The sequence below is a fragment of the Salvia splendens genome, chromosome 9 (genome assembly GCF_004379255.2).
Source record: "Salvia splendens isolate huo1 chromosome 9, SspV2, whole genome shotgun sequence".
NCBI classification, from domain to species: domain Eukaryota; kingdom Viridiplantae; phylum Streptophyta; class Magnoliopsida; order Lamiales; family Lamiaceae; genus Salvia; species Salvia splendens.
The window spans coordinates 10485684-10504595 of record NC_056040.1 but is presented as its reverse complement, the minus strand read 5'-3'; the positions used below and the strand labels follow the sequence as shown (position 1 = coordinate 10504595).

Genomic DNA, 18912 nt, shown 5'->3' with positions numbered 1-18912 from the left:
GGGGATAGCAATTAGAAGACAAAATCGTTACATTTTGCCCTATCTATCTGTATCATCCAAGAAAGCCAAATTAACATTGGGTTTGTCATAAAATAAAGTCACCCCTATATCAAATTTGAGATGACAAATAAGCATTTAGTTTTGTGCACATTAAATACGTTACCAACAGTTTGAGAATCTCATCTCAGCTTCTACTTAATAATCAATACACAATATAGAATCTGAAATTGGATGAATGATGATGAACTCAATTAGAAGTATGGCTCACTTCACATAGTTCCAGGGACACCGGGCAATGGTCGCTACCATAGAAACCTGAACAATTTAAATACACCAACTCAGGCATCGCTCAAGAAAATAGGTTGTGTTCGTTACCAAATAACAAGATATCTAGTGCGATATACCTTCCATTTCGATACCATGCCCGTGTGATTCACAAGCGACGATTCTCTCCTTCCATTTCTCTGAAACAACAAAGTAATCGATTCTCATTCTTTTCCCACGGTATCTGCAAAAGTTTTTAGTTGGTCCGAATGAGCTCCAATACAGACTGGACTTATATGAAGAGTGACAACCATCAATCTCATCAGCCCAACTTAATCTTCATATGAGTTACATGTCTATAGTTTCTGGCAGGATACAACAATAAATAAACAATAAGTTCTTACTTTCCAATGGGGTTCCCTGACCAGGAGAACCCAGGTTCCGTATCTGTCTCCTTGTGTAGATGTCTATATGCATCAACCAGAGCTCCCCTGTGTACACAAAAGTCTAATCACTAGGTTTCTTATGTAATACTTAGACAGGTATCATTTCCTGATGTGCTTAGATATCTAATAGTATAAGCATATCAAGATACGTACTCTTTTAGAATGGAACCAAAACGCATCCTCTCAGACAATGTGAATCCAGGTTGGCCACAATCCTGCATTGTAAATATATGTTTTACTTAGATCTTCATCCATAACTTTTAACTGTATAGTATGTTTGCAAGATAATCAACTTAATAATATAAATTGCAGCCATTTATGCCGAGACAGTTTTGCAACATGGCTACTCTTATTGTTCGTTCACAAGACTTACTGACTCTTGTTTCAATACTAGACACCATAGGCACCAATTTAGCTTCTATAATGCATCACCTCTTTGTTGGGTGGAACATAACCATTGAGCTTTGCTGCAGCAAAGAATTCAGGATGGCTTACATCTATATCTTGATGACTGCACAGCAGAATAGTGACAACATATTAGAAGAAGGGTATCAAATCTACGAACGTAAGAACTGAACAGCATCTACTGAACTTCATGCTGCTTAAATTGCAGTTTTCATGTAATATACTCCAGTATGGAAGTCCATTACTTTACATTAATGTTTATCACTAAAATTTGAGGCACGATGAAATACATAGCTAAGGGAACATTCAATTTATACAGTCGTAATTCAGCCTGACTTTTTAAATGTTGCAAACAAGTACCAACCTTTCACTTTTTGTAATTAAAACTTGCCCAAATTTTTAAAAATCTAAACTTGCAAATTCCAGTTGTCCAAACCCTTGATTCAAGAAATCATAGGTCGGCCTTTGACTTCCTCAAGGACAGGAACATTTTGGCATGTGGGTTAACGTCCATTACTTTCTTTGAGTGATAGTCTCGCCATCCAGTCCAGTGGAAACTACTGGGAACTGCTTTATTGAATGTGTCACAGTCAATAAATATTGGATGTCAAGCCGTATGTCATAAGGTTCCCCTCATTGATTCTGTCAAAGCCTAGCATTTGATTTCTTGAATCAAGGGCTCACTGCAGGAGCCTGAAACTTCAGTGGTCAGAAATTACAAGGCAAGTTTTAATTGCAAAAAATTCAAAGGTTGGTTACTTGACGACAGCATTTTAAACGTGTCGTACATGCAAATCCATTTAAAGGTTTCGATTTAAATGGCAAACAAACTTTTAAACTTCAATTTATATGAATAGAGCAGTATACCAAGTGATCTATTTCATGGGACAGAGGACCACGGATCACCAATGAAGTACCATATTAAATGGAGGGTGGTTAAGTTTTATGGGACAGTGTATAATTCAGTGACAGGTATGAAATAAATATTTTACTAAAAGTTCAAAATACATCTTATTACTGCAAATAAGTGAGAAAAAAACTGTGAATCTTGAAAGCCTGGGGAAGGGGGGAACCATAATTCCAGCCAAAGAACCATATATCGTTGAAGGATTGTGAAATAAGAGGTTACTTATATAAATCAAATACTATGAATTAGGAAAAGTACCTGACATTTAGATCGCCACACCAAATTAGGGGCTTATCAGAAGTTCTGGTAACAAACTCTAACATCCTCTTATCCCACTTTCTTCTCCTCTGAAATGAGGACTCCTCCTCTTTCCATCCATTGTTCGGAACATATGTATTCAATAGACGGAAAGATTCAAATTCAGCCAAAATAACCCGGCCATCAGGTTCATGCTTTGAACCTAAAACGGGCATATTTGTAACTTTCTAAAAATCTCATCCAAAATATAGGCTGCAGCATTTCAAAAGACAATCCCAGGCATGTCCATATGATTTTTCAGATATTGATATCTCCAATACAGAAAATACCCACTACTTACAACGTAAAGTTTATCCAAATTGAAGTGTCCACTTCCAAATAATTAATCAAAGTCAAGCTAAACTGGATCAGGAGAATCCTTAACCTACCAACAAATGGCCAGATACAGTCATTCTTATTTCATGGAGTTCTCCATGTCACCTTTCTCTTTCCTCCAAGCAATTTAGAATCAATTTATGCATTCACGCCTCATATTTGATACTGTTGTTCCCCCTGAACTTTCATATAGTATTAAATAGCCTTCACATGTGATTGTTAAAATTATACACAAATTGAAAAAAATAGATACTTTTTTCCATTGGGAATCATCCATCTTGTTTACATATACACAAAAGTATACATTATAGCATGATACATCGGTCAAACATTGGCCTTATAAACAACCTTTTCACTCATTAGACCTTGTTTCAACAAATTTCAGAAGTTTTAGTTCATCGTTTCAAATTTTGGCATGATTTTGCAGCTATTGAATACAACTCAAGTACAGACACAGACACTTCAAGGCTTGTAACTTATTCCCCACCAAAGACACGGGAGATGCCCCTGTCCTTTACCAAATAAAAAATTAATAGAAAACATAAACTTTTAAGCTGGAAGATATATTAGCTGGAATTAATTCACTTCCATACGCCTGGATATTCTGCTTAAGGATAAAAATGCAATATGCTTCATATGTTATATGTGAGTAAACTTTCAAATCAAGTAAAATCTAAGAGCTACTGATGGAGTTGAGGATGTTTGTGAAAAAGAAAAGATTAAGTAGAAGAAAAATTAGAACATAAACTGTAGTTTAGAAGTGGAGCAGCAAGGAGCAAGGTTCTCAGGCTTACGCCTGTGGAGAAAAGTTAGTCGAAGAGAAGTTCCTTTGGCCAAAGCCTACCAAAGCAGAAAATCTGCTGACTACAAAGATAAATCTTGTGAATATTCTAAATAACTCCAAGCCTACTGCTTATATAACAAAATAAACTAGGTCCCAGAAGCAAAATCCTGGACCATCCCTTTGTTCCAACCCTAAATAACTTTTTCGAATTAAGGAAATAAAAGATGACACTGGAAACAAAAAGATATTTGATTCCTAAGAAGTCAATCTGTAACAGCTACATCACACAACAATTAGCAAATATGAAGATATTTAGTAGCATATCATTGCCTTATATGAAAAAATTACCAACCAACCAAGAAAAGCAAGTAGAATCATATTGATCCGCTATTCAGATTCTCTTGTCATACAACATGGTTAGCATCAACTATTTACTTAGATAACTACAAAAGCATAAGAAGAAAGTATGTTGATTAAAGGAATTAGGACTATTTTTTTGATAGTTACTTCAGGTCAATGTGCTTGAAGTTATTTATGTCCATCATATTCCATTTGCTTTTCACAATTAGAAACACCTATCAGTTGTCCTAAAGCAACACCATCAATATATTGGATTGGTATGAAATCTAGTACTCCCTCCGTCCCCTAAAAATATGAACTTTTGTAATGACACGGGTTTTAATGCAAAATTGGTAAAGTATGAGACAGATAGAAAGAAAAGTGTGTTAGTGGAAAATGGGTCCCACCTCATTAGAGAGAAAGAAATTTCCTTAAATAGAAAGTTTCTATTTTTAAGGGACGGACCAAAAAGGAAAGAGTTTATATTTTTAGGGGACGGAGGGAGTACTATATAATAGTGAAACACACACACATCACAAAGAACCGCAACTGCCTAAGAATAAATCTCAAGTTGTCACAAACCTGCTTGATCAAGTGAGAAAGACACTTTTTTGGGGTTGAAACACTTTTTTATGAATAATGCAGTTCCGGCATATTTTGTATCCGAAAGAGACCACCACACGTTATAGTCTCTGAATGGTGCACTTGACAATGCACGCATCACAACCTGCAGAGCTCAATCAATTAGAATTAGTCCATAAACTCAATTGTCGGTATTATTAATAACCACAAATTCCAAATGTCTGCTAATTTATGGGTGTGCTGATGGCTTTGACTTCAGTACTCAAATTGCATTTTGAGAGATGAAGTATCTACTGAATCAACACTAAGTAATTGGCCTTATCTTAATGGATACTGAAAAGACTGAATACTACTACTAGTATTTTTTTTCCTTTTCTTTTCTTTCTCAAAAAGACCCGCATATTGAACTGTAGACAACAAGTTGGAAACAGAATTTGCAACTTACCAGCTTCTCCTCGCGTGAGGAGCTAGTATCATCTTTTAATTCTCTCGGATTTCTGGGCGCACCTTTAGAACCCGCTGCAGGCATCCTTACTTCCTATAAACATAGTCAAGTCAGATAAACTCCGGTCTAAAGGTTCAGCTAGAAAGGCACAAAACATCAAAAGAAAACTGAAGAGCAGAACATGATACATCAGCAGAATGAAATAAGACAAGTATGATGTATAGAAAAAAAGCAGCAGCATATGAAAGAGTGCAGATGATCCAAAAACGGTATCAACAATACTTACAAATAGAACATGCCTAGTTTTTGTATAAATTTGGTTATGTGCAACATTTCTGTAGAAATAAAAAGCAGGGAGATGGTATTTTGATACCTGAAAGTGGCATTCCTCAATACCCCAAGCAAGTAAACATGTTTAAAATTGCTTATATCTCAACTAGAGTACAAATTATATAAGTCTAAGCATAATTTGATCAAGGTGAGCCCCATGAATTTAATGATCATGTAAAATTTACATCCAAAAGTAAACCCTTCCCACCATGTAAAATATTTAAACCCTTCTTCCAGAACTAAACAAAATTAAAAACTGAAAAACAACAGTAATGGAGAATCCCAGTGTAATGCACAAGACGACCCAGAAATCACATTGCCACACGGCAATTTAGAAAATTCACAGCAACATTGTTGCAATTACTTGTATAGCAATCACGTCCGGGTCGAGATTTTGGACGAATTTGGAGAACTCTGTCCAGTTGTTCTTGATTCTTAGCAGAAGACTGTTTGCATTCCATGTCACGAATTTCGAAGGCTCCTTCTTTGAAGTTTCGTCTTTCTCCTCAATAACGGTAGTAGCAGCAGCATTTTCTGTTGGTTGCACGGAATTTTTTGCGGGTGAAGACGAGAGAGGGGAGAGAGCTGCCTTCTTGCAAGAGCCATCTTTCTCTACTGGTTTGAAGAATCTCTTCATTTTTCGCTTCTGCAAACTCTCAGCCCAAACTCTATTGCGGTATAGAAGGGCTTGGATCCCCTGCTGGAGGACTCACAGCAGGGGACGCTCACTCACATTCTAATTTTTTATTAAAAAAAACTTTTTTTTAATATTATATTTTATTAATAAAATATTGAACTTTGAGTGCACAGTGATTCCACAGCAGGGGATCCAAATTACTATAAAAAAAGGAGGTGCAGCGTATGAACCGGGGACCTTTATTTTAAAAGGGGAAAAGAGTTCGTCGGTTACAAAGGGCAAGAAAGCAAACTGCATCTGCAACGGTGGACGGACGTCGTCCGTCCGTCCATACCAGTGGCACTAAGGAGGTCATCCGCTGCTGCGCTCGCGCCGTTGACACGACGCTGCTCAATGCATCGAGCACATTCGTGCCAGCGAGCAGGTGGCGTGGCGGCACGCTATTGGGCAACAGCATAGCCGTTGTCTTTGAATATTTTTATTTTTAAAAAAAAATAGGTATTTAATTTTAAAAATCGATAAAAAAAAATTCCAAATCCCAAAAATATGGCCATTTTTTTGCCCGTTTTTTGAAATTTTTTGATTTTTTGATTTTTTTCCCCAAAATCATCTATAAATACACACATTCATCATCCATTTATCACATTTAATCATCTCTCATTCATAATTCTCATACATACTATCTACACCTTCATCTCTCACTCAAAACCTCAAATGGATTTCACCCATCTTATGACAGAAGCGGAGCGCGAAGAACAAGAATACTACGAACAACATCGTGCTGCTTACGAAGCATATGTCGCGGCAAATACCCTCGCTCATCCTCCTCAACGAACTAGATCAACTCGCTGCTACATCCATCGTGACCGGGAGGGAGCCCACGAAAGGCTCGTTGCCGACTACTTTGCCGACCAGCCGCGGTTTCCGGCAGATTACTTCAGGCGCCGTTTTCGCATGTCAAAGCGCTTGTTTATGCGAATTGTCAACACATTGTCCGCACGTGTTGAATTCTTTCAAACAGGTCCAGATGCAGCCGCCCGACAAAGTATCACGCCGTTGCAGAAGTGTACGTGTGCCATCCGACAACTCGCTACTGGGCAAACGGCCGACCTCTTCGACGAGTATTTGCATATCGGTGAGTCCACTGGAATCCTCTGTCTAAAAAATTTTTGCGATGGCGTTCGTTCAGCTTTCGGTGATGAATTCCTTCAGGTACCCACCACTGATGATTGCCAACGGTTGCTTCGTCTTCACGAATCAGTCCATGGCTTTCCCGGAATGCTTGGCAGCATTGACTGCATGCATTGGAGGTGGAAGAATTGTCCGACTGCTTGGAGGGGGCAACACCTAAGCGGTCACAAAGGCGGCGGCCAACACTTATCGTTGAGGCGGTCGCCGACTACCGCCTATGGATTTGGCATGCATATTTCGGCGTTGCCGGATCCAACAACGACTTGAACGTGCTTTATTCTTCACCACTCTTCAATGATGTGATGAATGGTGTAGCACCGACGATTGACTTCACCATCAACGGAAATACATATCACATGGGTTACTATCTTGTCGATGGTATATACCCAAGGTGGTCGATTTTCGTGAAGACGCTTAGCAACCCGCACGACCCGAGACGGGTTCTTTTTGCGCAGCATCAAGAGCCTGCGCGGAAAGACGTCGAAAGAGCCTTTGGAGTCCTTCAAGCCCGATTCAACATTGTGAAGGCCCCGGCTCAGCTATGGTACGTGAATAATATCGCCGACGTCACGTACACGTGTATTATCTTACACAACATGATCATAGCCGACGAAGGACCGAGGGCGGCTAGCTTCTACGACGAGGATGAAGCCGGAAGCTCAACCGCGAGGTCTCCCCCACGCCGAGGTGTGCATACGACGGTAGGCCAGAGGATCGAGACAAGGCACACAATGCACGATACCCGAACCCACATTGAGCTACAAGAAGACCTAATCAAACACATGTGTGCGAAATTCGGCAACGAGTAGTGGTTTTTTTTATTTTTAGTATTTTAATTATGTAATTTTTAATTTTTAGGATTTTAATTATGTCGTTTTTATTTTATTTGTCATTTGTAATATTATTTAGGTTTTTTAATGAATTTTAATATTATGGAAATGTTTTGTTTAATTGAATTTTAAATTGAATTGTGTTTGTCCTTGCGGAAGAGTACAACTATGGGTATTGTGCTCTTGCCATAGAGCAGGTAGAAAAAGTGGAGCCGAGAGCCTACAACCATGTTCAATGGCAAGAGCATAGTTGTGGGTGCTCTAAAGAGATAGAATAATCTAACAACTTCATCTGGTCTAGATCTAGATGATTGTTAGTCATCACGTCACCTTTCCACTTAGTACTTTCTTGTCTTTTCTAAATAAGTTTATTGTTGATATATTTTCTTTCAGTACAAATATATCCAATTGAAGAGAGCAATATAGGTTCCTTAGAGCATCCACAATAGCGCCTAGCGCACCGCCTAGCCGAGCGTCGGCGCTAGGCGGTGCGCTAGGCGATCTATTGCAGCCGCCTAGCGGATTTCGCGAAAAAAAACCGCCTAGCGCTCGGCGGAACCGCCGAGCGCTAGGCGATCCGCTAGGCACTATTGCAGCGTTCGGATCGCCTAGCGCACCGCCTAGCGCGAATTTTTAATTTTTTTTGTTTCCGAAACACTATATATAAGCGATTTGCCTGTCATTTTCATTCGCACCACTTGTATTAACGAGTACTCTCTCTATCTAAATTTCTGTACAAGATCAACAACGGTAAATGGATCTCAACAACGAGCCTACTTCAGGGAGTAGCGGATCTCAAACTCCCCCGATCCCCGTGGGAGGTGGATGGAGTCATATGCCCCCATACTACAACATGTACTCGTGGCAGCATATGATGCCCGGGATACCAGCGGGGGGGAGTCCGCCGGGGGCATTTCCGGCGATGTCGGGGTGGGCACCCAGTGTCCAGATGCCGGGGTGGGCACCCGGGATGCAGATGATGCCAGGGGGGTACCGGCGACGCCGGGGGACGTCTATCGCCCCAGTTTTGATTTTTCGACTGGTTCGTCGCACACATCGACGCCAACGGAGGCTGCGCCTCCGGCCCAGTTTGACACTTTCTCCTTCAATGACTTGGGGTTAGATCTTTCCGGTGTTCCGGATGCTCCCGTTCAAACGGGGGGCGCAGGGCAGGGTCGGGGCGCCCCTAAGAAGAAAGGCAAGGGGAAAAGGGTCGGCGAGTCCTCGCAGCCGGGTGAGGACGACAACTCGGTACGGAGGAGGTGGACGGACACGGAGAACGTCGCGCTGTCCAAGGCGTGGGTGAGTGTTTGCGATGATCCTCTAGTTTCAAACAACTAGAGGATCGTCAACTTGTGGGGCAAGATAGCAGCAGCCTACCAGAGGTTTTGCCCGGAGGAGAGGCCACGCAATGGGGAGGATTGCCGGAAGGGGTGGGACCGAATCAGGGTTGTGGTCTCCCGATTTTCGGGCTTGTACACCAACGCCCTCCGCATGATGAGCAGTGGGCAAACGGAGGACGACTGCAGGAGGATAGCGGAAAAAGCCTTCCCCCTGAAGGGGGTGTACAAGGACTTCACCTACTGGAACTGCTATCTTGTGCTGAACGACTCAAAGAAGTTCCGAGTATGTGTCGACTCTGGCTGGCCGAAGAAGTAACGGTTGAACTATTCCGGTGATTTCAGCGGCAGTAGCGGTGGTTCCCACGACCTCCCTGAGACGGCCCAGGAGGTCCCGACCCCTCGTTCGTTTGCTCGCCGTACTCGCCCGGTTGGGCACAGACGGGCTCAACGGGAGGCGAGGGGGGTCGCCGGGGGTTCACAGGAGGTCCAGTCGGCATCCCCCCTTGGCCAATCTACAGCGAATCTCAAATTCTTCGCGCGTCAACAAACGCGTGCTCAGATGGTCAAGACGATGGCCGAATGGCGGGCGGCGGTGGACCCCGTGGAGAAGTGTTTGCTTCAAACATTGCTCCTGAGCATGCAGGAGGATTTGGAGGCGGCACGGAGGGAAGCCGACGGGAGTAGAGGCGGCGGCGACGGTGGCGACAGCGACGGAGGAGACGACGACGGCGACGAGGAGTGAATTATTGTACTTTTTTAAAAATTATTTTAATTTTTTTTAATTATTGTACTTTTTAAAATTATTGTACTTTTTAAAATTTTAATAGTATTATTAATGTTTCCCGTATATGTCTCGTAAATTAAATTTCGTATATTGTGTGATTGTTAATTATTTCATTTTGTATATATTTGTTAGGTTGTCCACAATGGCGCCTAGCGCACCGCCTAGCCGAGCGCCGGCGCTAGGCGGTCGCTAGGCGAACCATTGTTTAATTTTTTTTGTTTCCGAAACACTATATATAAGCGACTTGCCTGTCATTTTCATTCACACCACTTGTATTAACGAGTACTCTCTCTATCTAAATTTCTGTACAAGATCAACAACGGTAAATGGATCTCAACAACGAGCCTACTTCAGGGAGTAGCGGATCTCAAACTCCCCCGATCCCCGTGGGAGGTGGATGGAGTCAGATGCCCCCATACTACAACATGTACTCATGGCAGCATATGATGCCCGGAATACCAGCGGGGGGGAGTCCGCCGGGGGCATTTCCGGCGATGTCGGGGTGGGCACCCAGTGTCCAGATGCCGGGGTGGGCACCCGGGATGCAGATGATGCCAGGGGGGTACCGGCGACGCAGGGGACGCCGGGGGACGTCTATCGCCCCAGTTTTGATTTTTCGACTGGTTCGTCGCACACATCGACGCCAACGGAGGCTGCGCCTCCGGCCCAGTTTGACACTTTCTCCTTCAATGACTTGGGGTTAGATCTTTCCGGTGTTCCGGATGCTCCCGTTCAAACGTGGGGCGCAGGGCGGGGTCGGGGCGCCCCTAAGAAGAAAGGCAAGGGGAAAAGGGTCGGCGAGTCCTCGCAGCCGGGTGAGGACGACAACTCGGTACGGAGGAGGTGGACGGACACGGAGAACGTCTCGCTGTCCAAGGCGTGGGTGAGTGTTTGCGACGATCCTCTCGTTTCAAACAACCAGAGGATCGTCAACTTGTGAGGCAAGATAGCAGCAGCCTACCAGAGGTTTTGCCCGGAGGGGAGGCCACGCAATGGGGAGGATTGCCGGAAGGGGTGGGACCGAATCAGGGTTGCGGTCTCCCGATTTTCGGGCTTGTACACCAACGCCCTCCGCATTATGAGCAGTGGGCAAACGGAGGACGACTGCAGGAGGATAGCGGAAAAAGCCTTTCCCCTGAAGGGGGTGTACAAGGACTTCACCTACTGGAACTGCTATCTTGTGCTGAACGACTCAAAGAAGTTCCGAGTAGGTGTCGACTCTGGCTGGCCGAAGAAGCAACGGTTGAACTATTCCGGTGATTTCAGCGGCAGTAGCGGTGGTTCCCACGACCTCCCTGAGACGGCCCAGGAGGTCCCGACCCCTCGTTCGTTTGCTCGCCGTACTCGCCCGGTTGGGCACAGGCGGGCTCAACGGGAGGCGAGGGGGGTCGCCGGGGGTTCACAGGAGGTCCAGTCGGCATCCCCCCTTGGCCAATCTACAGCGAATCTCAAATTCTTCGCGCGTCAACAAACGCGCGCTCAGATGGTCAAGACGATGGCCGAATGGCGGGCGGCGGTGGACCCCGTGGAGAAGTGTTTGCTTCAAACATTGCTCCTGAGCATGCAGGAGGATTTGGAGGCAGCACGGAGGGAAGCCGACGGGAGTAGAGGCGGCGACGACGGAGGCGGAGTCGATGGTGGCGACAGCGACGGAGGAGACGACGACGGCGACGAGGAGTGAATTATTGTACTTTTTTAAAAATTATTGTAATTTTTTTTAATTATTGTACTTTTTTAAATTATTGTACTTTTTAAAATTTTAATAGTATTATTAATGTTTCCCGTATATGTCTCGTAAATTAAATTTCGTATATTGTGTTATTAGTGATGTGGCTATTGATGTGGCTGGGCTATTATTAAGTAATGTAATTTTTTAAAAAAATCACTCGGTGGCGACGGCGACGACAGAATCGAGGGAGCCACCGAGTGATTTTTTTTAAGTAATGTACTTTTTTTTAATGTAATTTTTATTATTAATTGTACTTTTTTAATTTATTGTATTTTTAAAAAAATTAAAATAGTATTATTAATGTTTCTCGTATATGTCTCGTAAATTAAATTCCGTATATTGGTTATTAGTGATGTGGCTATTGATGTGGCTGAGCTATTTATGATATGGCTAGGCTATGACTGGGCTATTTCTGATGTGGCAGGAGGATTTTTAGTATTGATGATGTGGCAGGAGGATTTTTAGTATTGATGATGTGGCAGGAGGATTTTTAGTATTGATGATGTGGCAGGAGGAGTTTGTGGCTGGGCTATCACCACTGTGGATACCCTAATAGTGATGTGAATATTATGTGGCTAGGCTATGGCTGGGCTATTGCTGGGCTATTTGCTTGTTTTGATGATGTGTAGGAGGATTTTTAGTGCTGATGATGTGGCAGTGGCTAGATTATGGCTGGGCTATTCCTATTGTGGATGGCCTTATTGAATTACTCCGCCTTTCGATTATATCTATCTCATTGTGCGTTTTAGGTACATTTATATTATTTTTTTCATTTGAAATACATTTAGAATTGATTTTTAACAATTTTACCTTAAGTGATGGTTTAGTAATTTTTCCCTTTTACATCCTTCTCACAATAAATTTCGTTTTCACTGTAAAAAACACCTCTTCATGTTATTCATGATATTTTCGTCTCATTTATTTATCAGTTATTGCTCCAATGTACACAATTGTTTAATTTCAGTGATAGCTTATTGTCAAGAATGATTATGTTGAAGTTGGAGTGTGAATTATGTCTCATCTTAAAACTGAGATTTGAAATATTCTAAAAAAATTGAGTTGGGAGATTATTTTAGTTGGGAGATAATATCAAGATATAATCTAAGATTTAGTTGGAAGATTATTTTAGTAATAAGAGGTTAGCTATTACTAATTATCTCATGATTATTCATTTAGGATTGAGTTGTAGGGTTGAATCTCATGAACCAAACATACTATAAATTTAATCTCGGATACAATCTTGCAAACCGAACGCCCCATAAAAAATTGAAGGCACAAACAAATTGAGCCCGAAACGCCGTCGTCAAAACCCAGAACCTCAGCTGCGCTGCCTGCAAGCTGCAAACGAAAGCTTTGTTTTGTCACCACCAATCGAGGCTAGTTGAATCCCTAACTTTGCTCATATAAAGTCAGATATTCGCTATCGGGATGAAGAATTTCGAGCTGAATGAAGTTCAGAAACTCGAAGGTCACACCGATAGGGTTTGGGGCCTCGCCTGGAAACCAGCCACCGGCATCGACGGTGTACCCGCCGTACTCGCCTCCTGCAGTGGAGACAAAACCGTCCGAATCTGGGAACAGAGCCCTGCTACCGGCTGTTTCCAGTGCAAGGTTCCACCTCTCACTTCTCATATGCTTTAATTTGTTGCTTGTGTTTCGCTTTTAAGATTGTCAGATTTGAAGCTTGTGTATGTGTGTGGCTTATCTATTGGCATAATTTGACAGCTCCTGATTCAATTGCTTGTGCGAATTTATAGTGATTTTGTTGCTTGGTTGGATGTAGATGTAAACTTGGGGCGTTTGATGATGTTATTGTGCAGGCAGTCTTGGAGGACACTCATACTAGGACTGTTAGATCCTGCGCATGGTCACCGTCTGGGAAATATTTGGCAACAGCAAGTTTTGATGCCACCACTGCTATCTGGGAGGATGCTGGTGGTGATTTTTCATGTGTTGCCACTCTAGAGGTGATCTATTACTTTTAATCCTGTTTTTTCATGTTCATGATATTTCGGCCATCAAATGATTTGATAATGGTTCACTGTCTTGTGTCTAGATAGTATTTTGTTTGAGAATGCGCACTTAATGTAAAATTTCATCTAGGGTCACGAGAATGAAGTTAAAAGTGTGTCTTGGAATGCCTCTGGATCGTTGCTAGCCACATGTGGGCGAGACAAATCAGTTTGGATATGGGAAGTATTGCCGCATAATGAGTTTGAGTGTATTTCGGTGTTGCAAGGACATACACAAGATGTTAAAATGGTACAGTGGCATCCGTCAGTGAATATTCTGATCTCATGTAGCTACGACAATTCTATCAAGGTAATTTTAAGAATGAAAGACTAATGCTACAAACAGTTCAGATATTTGATTATTTTCTGATTGTTACGTGCTTAGTACTGGAATCAAGAATCAATATTTACTTTGAGTGTACATTTTAATTGGTATAGGTGTGGGCAGAGGATGGGGATAGTGATGATTGGCATTGTGTTCACACCTTAAATCAATCCAACAGGTAGTTTGTGCTCCAACTTTTATATTGAGCTATTCACAGAATGCCAATACTAGCAGCATTGAGTAAACACTTACTCCATCCGTCCCATTAGAAATGAAATATTTGCTTTTCGGCATGAGATTTATGTAGTGTTGTTTTGTGAGTTAATGAGGAGAGAATAAAGTAAGAGATATGAAAAGGTAGAGATGGTGTTGTTTCCATTTTAGGAAACGTTTCATTTCTAATGGGACAACCTAAAAAGGAAAACGTTTCATTATTAATGGGATAGAGGGAGTACTTTACATCTACATTGCATATGGGTCCATCATGTTTAACTACCCCCTTGCACCCAAACAAAAATCCATTTGAACAGGTGTAGCTATTCTATGTTTCGTTAATAACACAATTACTTGCTTCACTAGATTTTTAACTTTAGGGTGTGTTTGGTATCCAAGTTGAGATAAAGGGAAATTAGTCAAACTAATATATATAGTATGTATGAGATAGGTGAGATTGTTAATATATATCTATATGGTGTACCAAACACATTGAGAAGGCGGGATAATTATCTATCTGGCCTAATAAGGCCTATCAAACACAGCCTTAATGTTGACTAGTATTATGCTGTTAACGTTTCCATTTATTAAGAAGGAGATTGTCCAGTATTATGCTGTTAACGTTTCCATTTTTCTTGTTTAATGAAGTGGCCACACATCTACTGTCTGGGCTTTATCTTTTAATGCCAGTGGAGACAAGATGGTAACTTGCAGGTATTTACAACATCCATGTTGTTGCTAGTCTTGAGATATTCCAAGTTTCAGTTTACAGAGTGTGTCAGTGATATATATTTATATAGCTATAAAGATTGTTGTGATTCTAACTTCTAAGGTTAATTCAGTTAGCTTCATTTTGCAGTGATGATCTTACCATCAAAATATGGGGTTGTGACATTATAAGAATGCAGTCAGGAGATGGAAATGCACCTTGGTAAGCATCATTGCTGATGTGTGTTGGAACTTTTCTTATATGAAAGCTCCACATATCTTTTTTGTTTGTTTTCTAGTTTTGCCTGATGGAACTCAATGAAATATGGGAAGATTAGAAATAACATTGAAATCTTATTGTCAACTGGCCATATTTTTTAAATATATGTGCAGTGACTAACACTTGTCAACTTACTGCTAGTTACTAATGTTCAACGGGAAAAAAGAAACTAAGAAATTAAACAATCTTCAACAAAATAACTAATTACTCAGTGTGTTCAGTATGTCTTATTCAAAAATCAAAGTCGGCAGATCAATGTTCATCGATAAAACAAGACCATCCCTCTTCTTTTCAGCACTCACTGTAGAAACGGCATGTGGTCACTGGTCACTGGTCACTTATCCCGAATTTTTAGTAAGTACATAAAAAGACTATTTACATGATATTATGGCGCACTCCAAACAATGTTTGTTATGGTGTATATATGAATTTCATTTGATATCCCACGGAGACACTATGATTGCATTGGCAATTTGGCATAATAAGGTTTGTTTGGCTTGTCGAGATTTCTCATATCTTCTGAAATTGTTCAGTTTTCACTGTAAATCCAATCAAGACCATTTTCTTGGATAAATGGTTCTTTGACAATCATCATTTTCGTAGATCTATTTGTACTTTTTCTTGCCCAGTTACTTGCACCTCACACTTATTATTATTTTTCTGAGACTGGGATGACGTGGTACTATTTACTCATGAACATGTTTTCAGTGGATATAGTTTCTCATATACTTCACATCTCTTATGAGGTTGACTCCACTTTCCTTTGTTGTCAGGATCCATATATCTACACTCTCTGGTTATCATGACCGCACTATATTTTCCATCCATTGGTCACGGTAGGAAGACGTTCCTGATCTTTTCTTCATCCTTTTCTTTTCTTAGTTTCAGATGTATCCAAAGTTGTTAATCATAATTATTTGACTGTGTTTGTGTTTTATTTTGTCTGATTTACCAGATTTTCTGTATACTTATTTTGAGGTATTAATGTGGTAGGGATGGAATAATCTGCTCTGGAGCAGCTGATGATGCCATACGCTTTTTCATAGAGAGTAAAGATGATTTGGTATATGTCATTAAGTTCTTTATTTTCCCCATCTTTTCGTTTTCCATTAATTTACACCAGCCAGATGACCAAATAGCCAGAATAGACACCATATCTAAGCTGAAAGGAGTTGTGCTTTCTTTTTTGTTCTGTTAATTACTACTCACTCAGAGACACACAAACTATCTCATCTATGCATATACACTTAAATATCAAAGTATGGAAACACCGATATCCCATACACTATTTTGTTAGCACCTACCATGAGCATTGCTGACGTATAATCAACACCAATATTTGCCCGTTGCAATTTCCTTTCTGAAGACATTGTAGGTCCTGAAAGACGGTTTGCGTCATATCTATTCTCTAATTATGAATAAAGTATAAGGTGAGGAAATAGTTATTCGTTTTTGTTGAAGAAAATATATCTACTAACTCGTTAAAGGAAAGAGTATCAGGTGAGAGAATTAGTAGTAGTCAAGGTCCGAATTCAACAAATCCATGTGCACATATTATCAATTTTACAGGAAAAAGTGTCTTAAAACAGGCATAAGCGGTAAACCAACAAACTTCAGCACTGCCCTCATAATCGTTATGCTTGTTGCATCGTAGCATTCCTTTTGAAGTGCATTTGGGATGGCTTAATAACTAGTTCTAGTGGTTGAGAGCTCATTTACCTTTAGTGTCTTAACTTTGTTTCTGTTTTTGTGTGTCATGGCAGGTTGATGGACCTTCTTACAAATTGATTTATAAGAAAGAGAAAGCTCATGAGATGGATATCAATGCCGTGCAATGGAGTTCCATGGTAAATATTTTGATGACAAACATATCTGTTATGCAGCAAAACTTCCTTTATGTATAGCTTGTTCCAAGAACTGTGGGAACTGGGGATCAGGGTACAGATGAGGTACTCATCTGGAAACGCATTATATCAAACAAACAATGCATCTAAGTCAACTATGTTCTTTTCTGCCAATGAATTTTTTTCCTGCCAACAGCATGTTAATTCTTAATATGGATACTTGCAAAAGGTATATGGTTTTTGTGTCTAAGGTATACCTGAATATGGTAAATGAAGATATCTTTGGACCTCATTTTCAACGCCCATAGATGGATGCAACAATGTAAGCAGTATCTCAATACTGGGATGACATAAGTTACTTGCTTGATTATACTCTGATCATGCAAAATGGATTATAAATATATTAATCAATGAAAGCAATGTTGTAGTCCCACTCGATGCTTCTGTGTAAGCTATACATCATTGCGACATGATTCCATCTATATGGTGTCGTTTCCCTTTCCTACTGTCAGTTGCATTGAACAGGGTTGTAGGCTTGTAGCCCTGTAGTTAGATTATTTTCTATCTGAGCTCTTCTGTAAGGGGGGCTTTTACTGGGTCATGGTTGTTTTAACGATATATAAAATTATTTGAAAGATTACATGATCCATCGTCCAACAAGTTTTAAAAATTGTCAATCTACCTAAGTATGTTGTAAATTAGCCTATGTTAAGGAGAGAAATGCTCCCTGATACTTCTGTGATCTTTTTCTTCTTAAGTAAAGGCGCAACAATTGAGAAATCTTAGAATTTCTACTAATTGCTTGTTTCTATATATTTTGCATCAATAACGACACATCTAACTTTCTTGGCCCTTAATGTTTCAGGAAAACAATCGGCTTGCCTCAGCAAGTGATGATGGAACAATTAAGATATGGGAATTTATTTCTGCACCTGGGAAGAAGATGCATTTATAGGTCCATGTTTGTGTGTTATTTTTCTTGTAGAAGATAACATAATTCTAACTTCTTTCTTCCGATATTGATATTTTATGGTTGGAATAGATACTGTGTCTATGAATTTATCAATATGATATGGATATCCAATTTTGTGAATAACACCTATGCCGTTGGCCGTTGCAGGTGAATATTCTTGATAGTATTATACTTGCCTTGTCTCGATGCAGTTGAAATCCAATATTTCGTGCTAGTACCAGTTGGAAATGCAGTTTGCAATCGATTTGTCTTATTCTTCTATTGTATATGGAATACTTTCTAGTGCATACTTTACTATTTTGAAGTGTTATACATAAGTTGATATATATCAAGTACATATCATAAAACATTTTAGTTTGTAATGGGATCGGATCCTATCTTCACTCAAAATAATGTACAAGTATTATCTATATTCAAAATTATAAGGAGAAGATGTTATCAAATATTACTTCGGCTGTTGGACCTATTTTGACATTGATTATACAAGTCATGTAAACAAAAGGTGGACACACTCTATTAAGCCTTTGACTTGTAGATACTAGATATGAATTACATGAATTGACCCAATAATCATACCTATTATCGATGTTTTGTATGTTTGGACAATTTATGCCAAAGCCCGGTCGGGCCTAGGAAAACTATCTCGAGCTGCTGTGAATAGTGCTTAGAAATACAACCTCTCATTTCTCAACCCGTATGTCTCCCTCTTCCGAGTGCTAAGATTTCAATCCAACCTTTGGCACTTCTCTCTCTCGCACCTCAAATGTGTTCATCATTCTACATATTATAAAAACTTTATTCAAGCACTATCTTATTTTCTTTTCGAAAATTTTTTCAAAGCTAATTATCTTGTTATATCCGACCCATTATACAAGTGCAGTCCTAAATAAGGTTAGGTATGTTTTGTT

General features: G+C 40.4%; 2 protein-coding genes across 2 annotated transcripts; one reads left to right on the top strand and one right to left on the bottom strand.

Moving 5' to 3' along the window:
• Positions 1–61: 61 nt before the first annotated feature.
• Positions 62–5855, bottom strand: LOC121746553 (DNA-(apurinic or apyrimidinic site) endonuclease-like). Its single transcript, XM_042140437.1, has 9 exons — positions 5500–5855; positions 4806–4898; positions 4361–4505; positions 2281–2482; positions 1143–1221; positions 864–925; positions 669–755; positions 405–508; positions 62–315 (listed from the first exon to the last, which is right to left on the bottom strand). The coding sequence occupies exons 1-9, from the start codon at positions 5770–5772 to the stop codon at positions 248–250; spliced, it is 1113 nt and encodes a 370-aa protein (XP_041996371.1). The 5' UTR covers positions 5773–5855; the 3' UTR covers positions 62–247.
• Positions 5856–12915: 7060 nt separating this feature from the next.
• Positions 12916–18452, top strand: LOC121746688 (protein CIA1-like). Its single transcript, XM_042140602.1, has 11 exons — positions 12916–13260; positions 13470–13616; positions 13753–13971; positions 14100–14164; positions 14848–14913; positions 15059–15130; positions 15961–16023; positions 16181–16250; positions 16951–17034; positions 17897–17986; positions 18152–18452. The coding sequence occupies exons 1-10, from the start codon at positions 13078–13080 to the stop codon at positions 17984–17986; spliced, it is 1059 nt and encodes a 352-aa protein (XP_041996536.1). The 5' UTR covers positions 12916–13077; the 3' UTR covers positions 18152–18452.
• Positions 18453–18912: the final 460 nt, after the last annotated feature.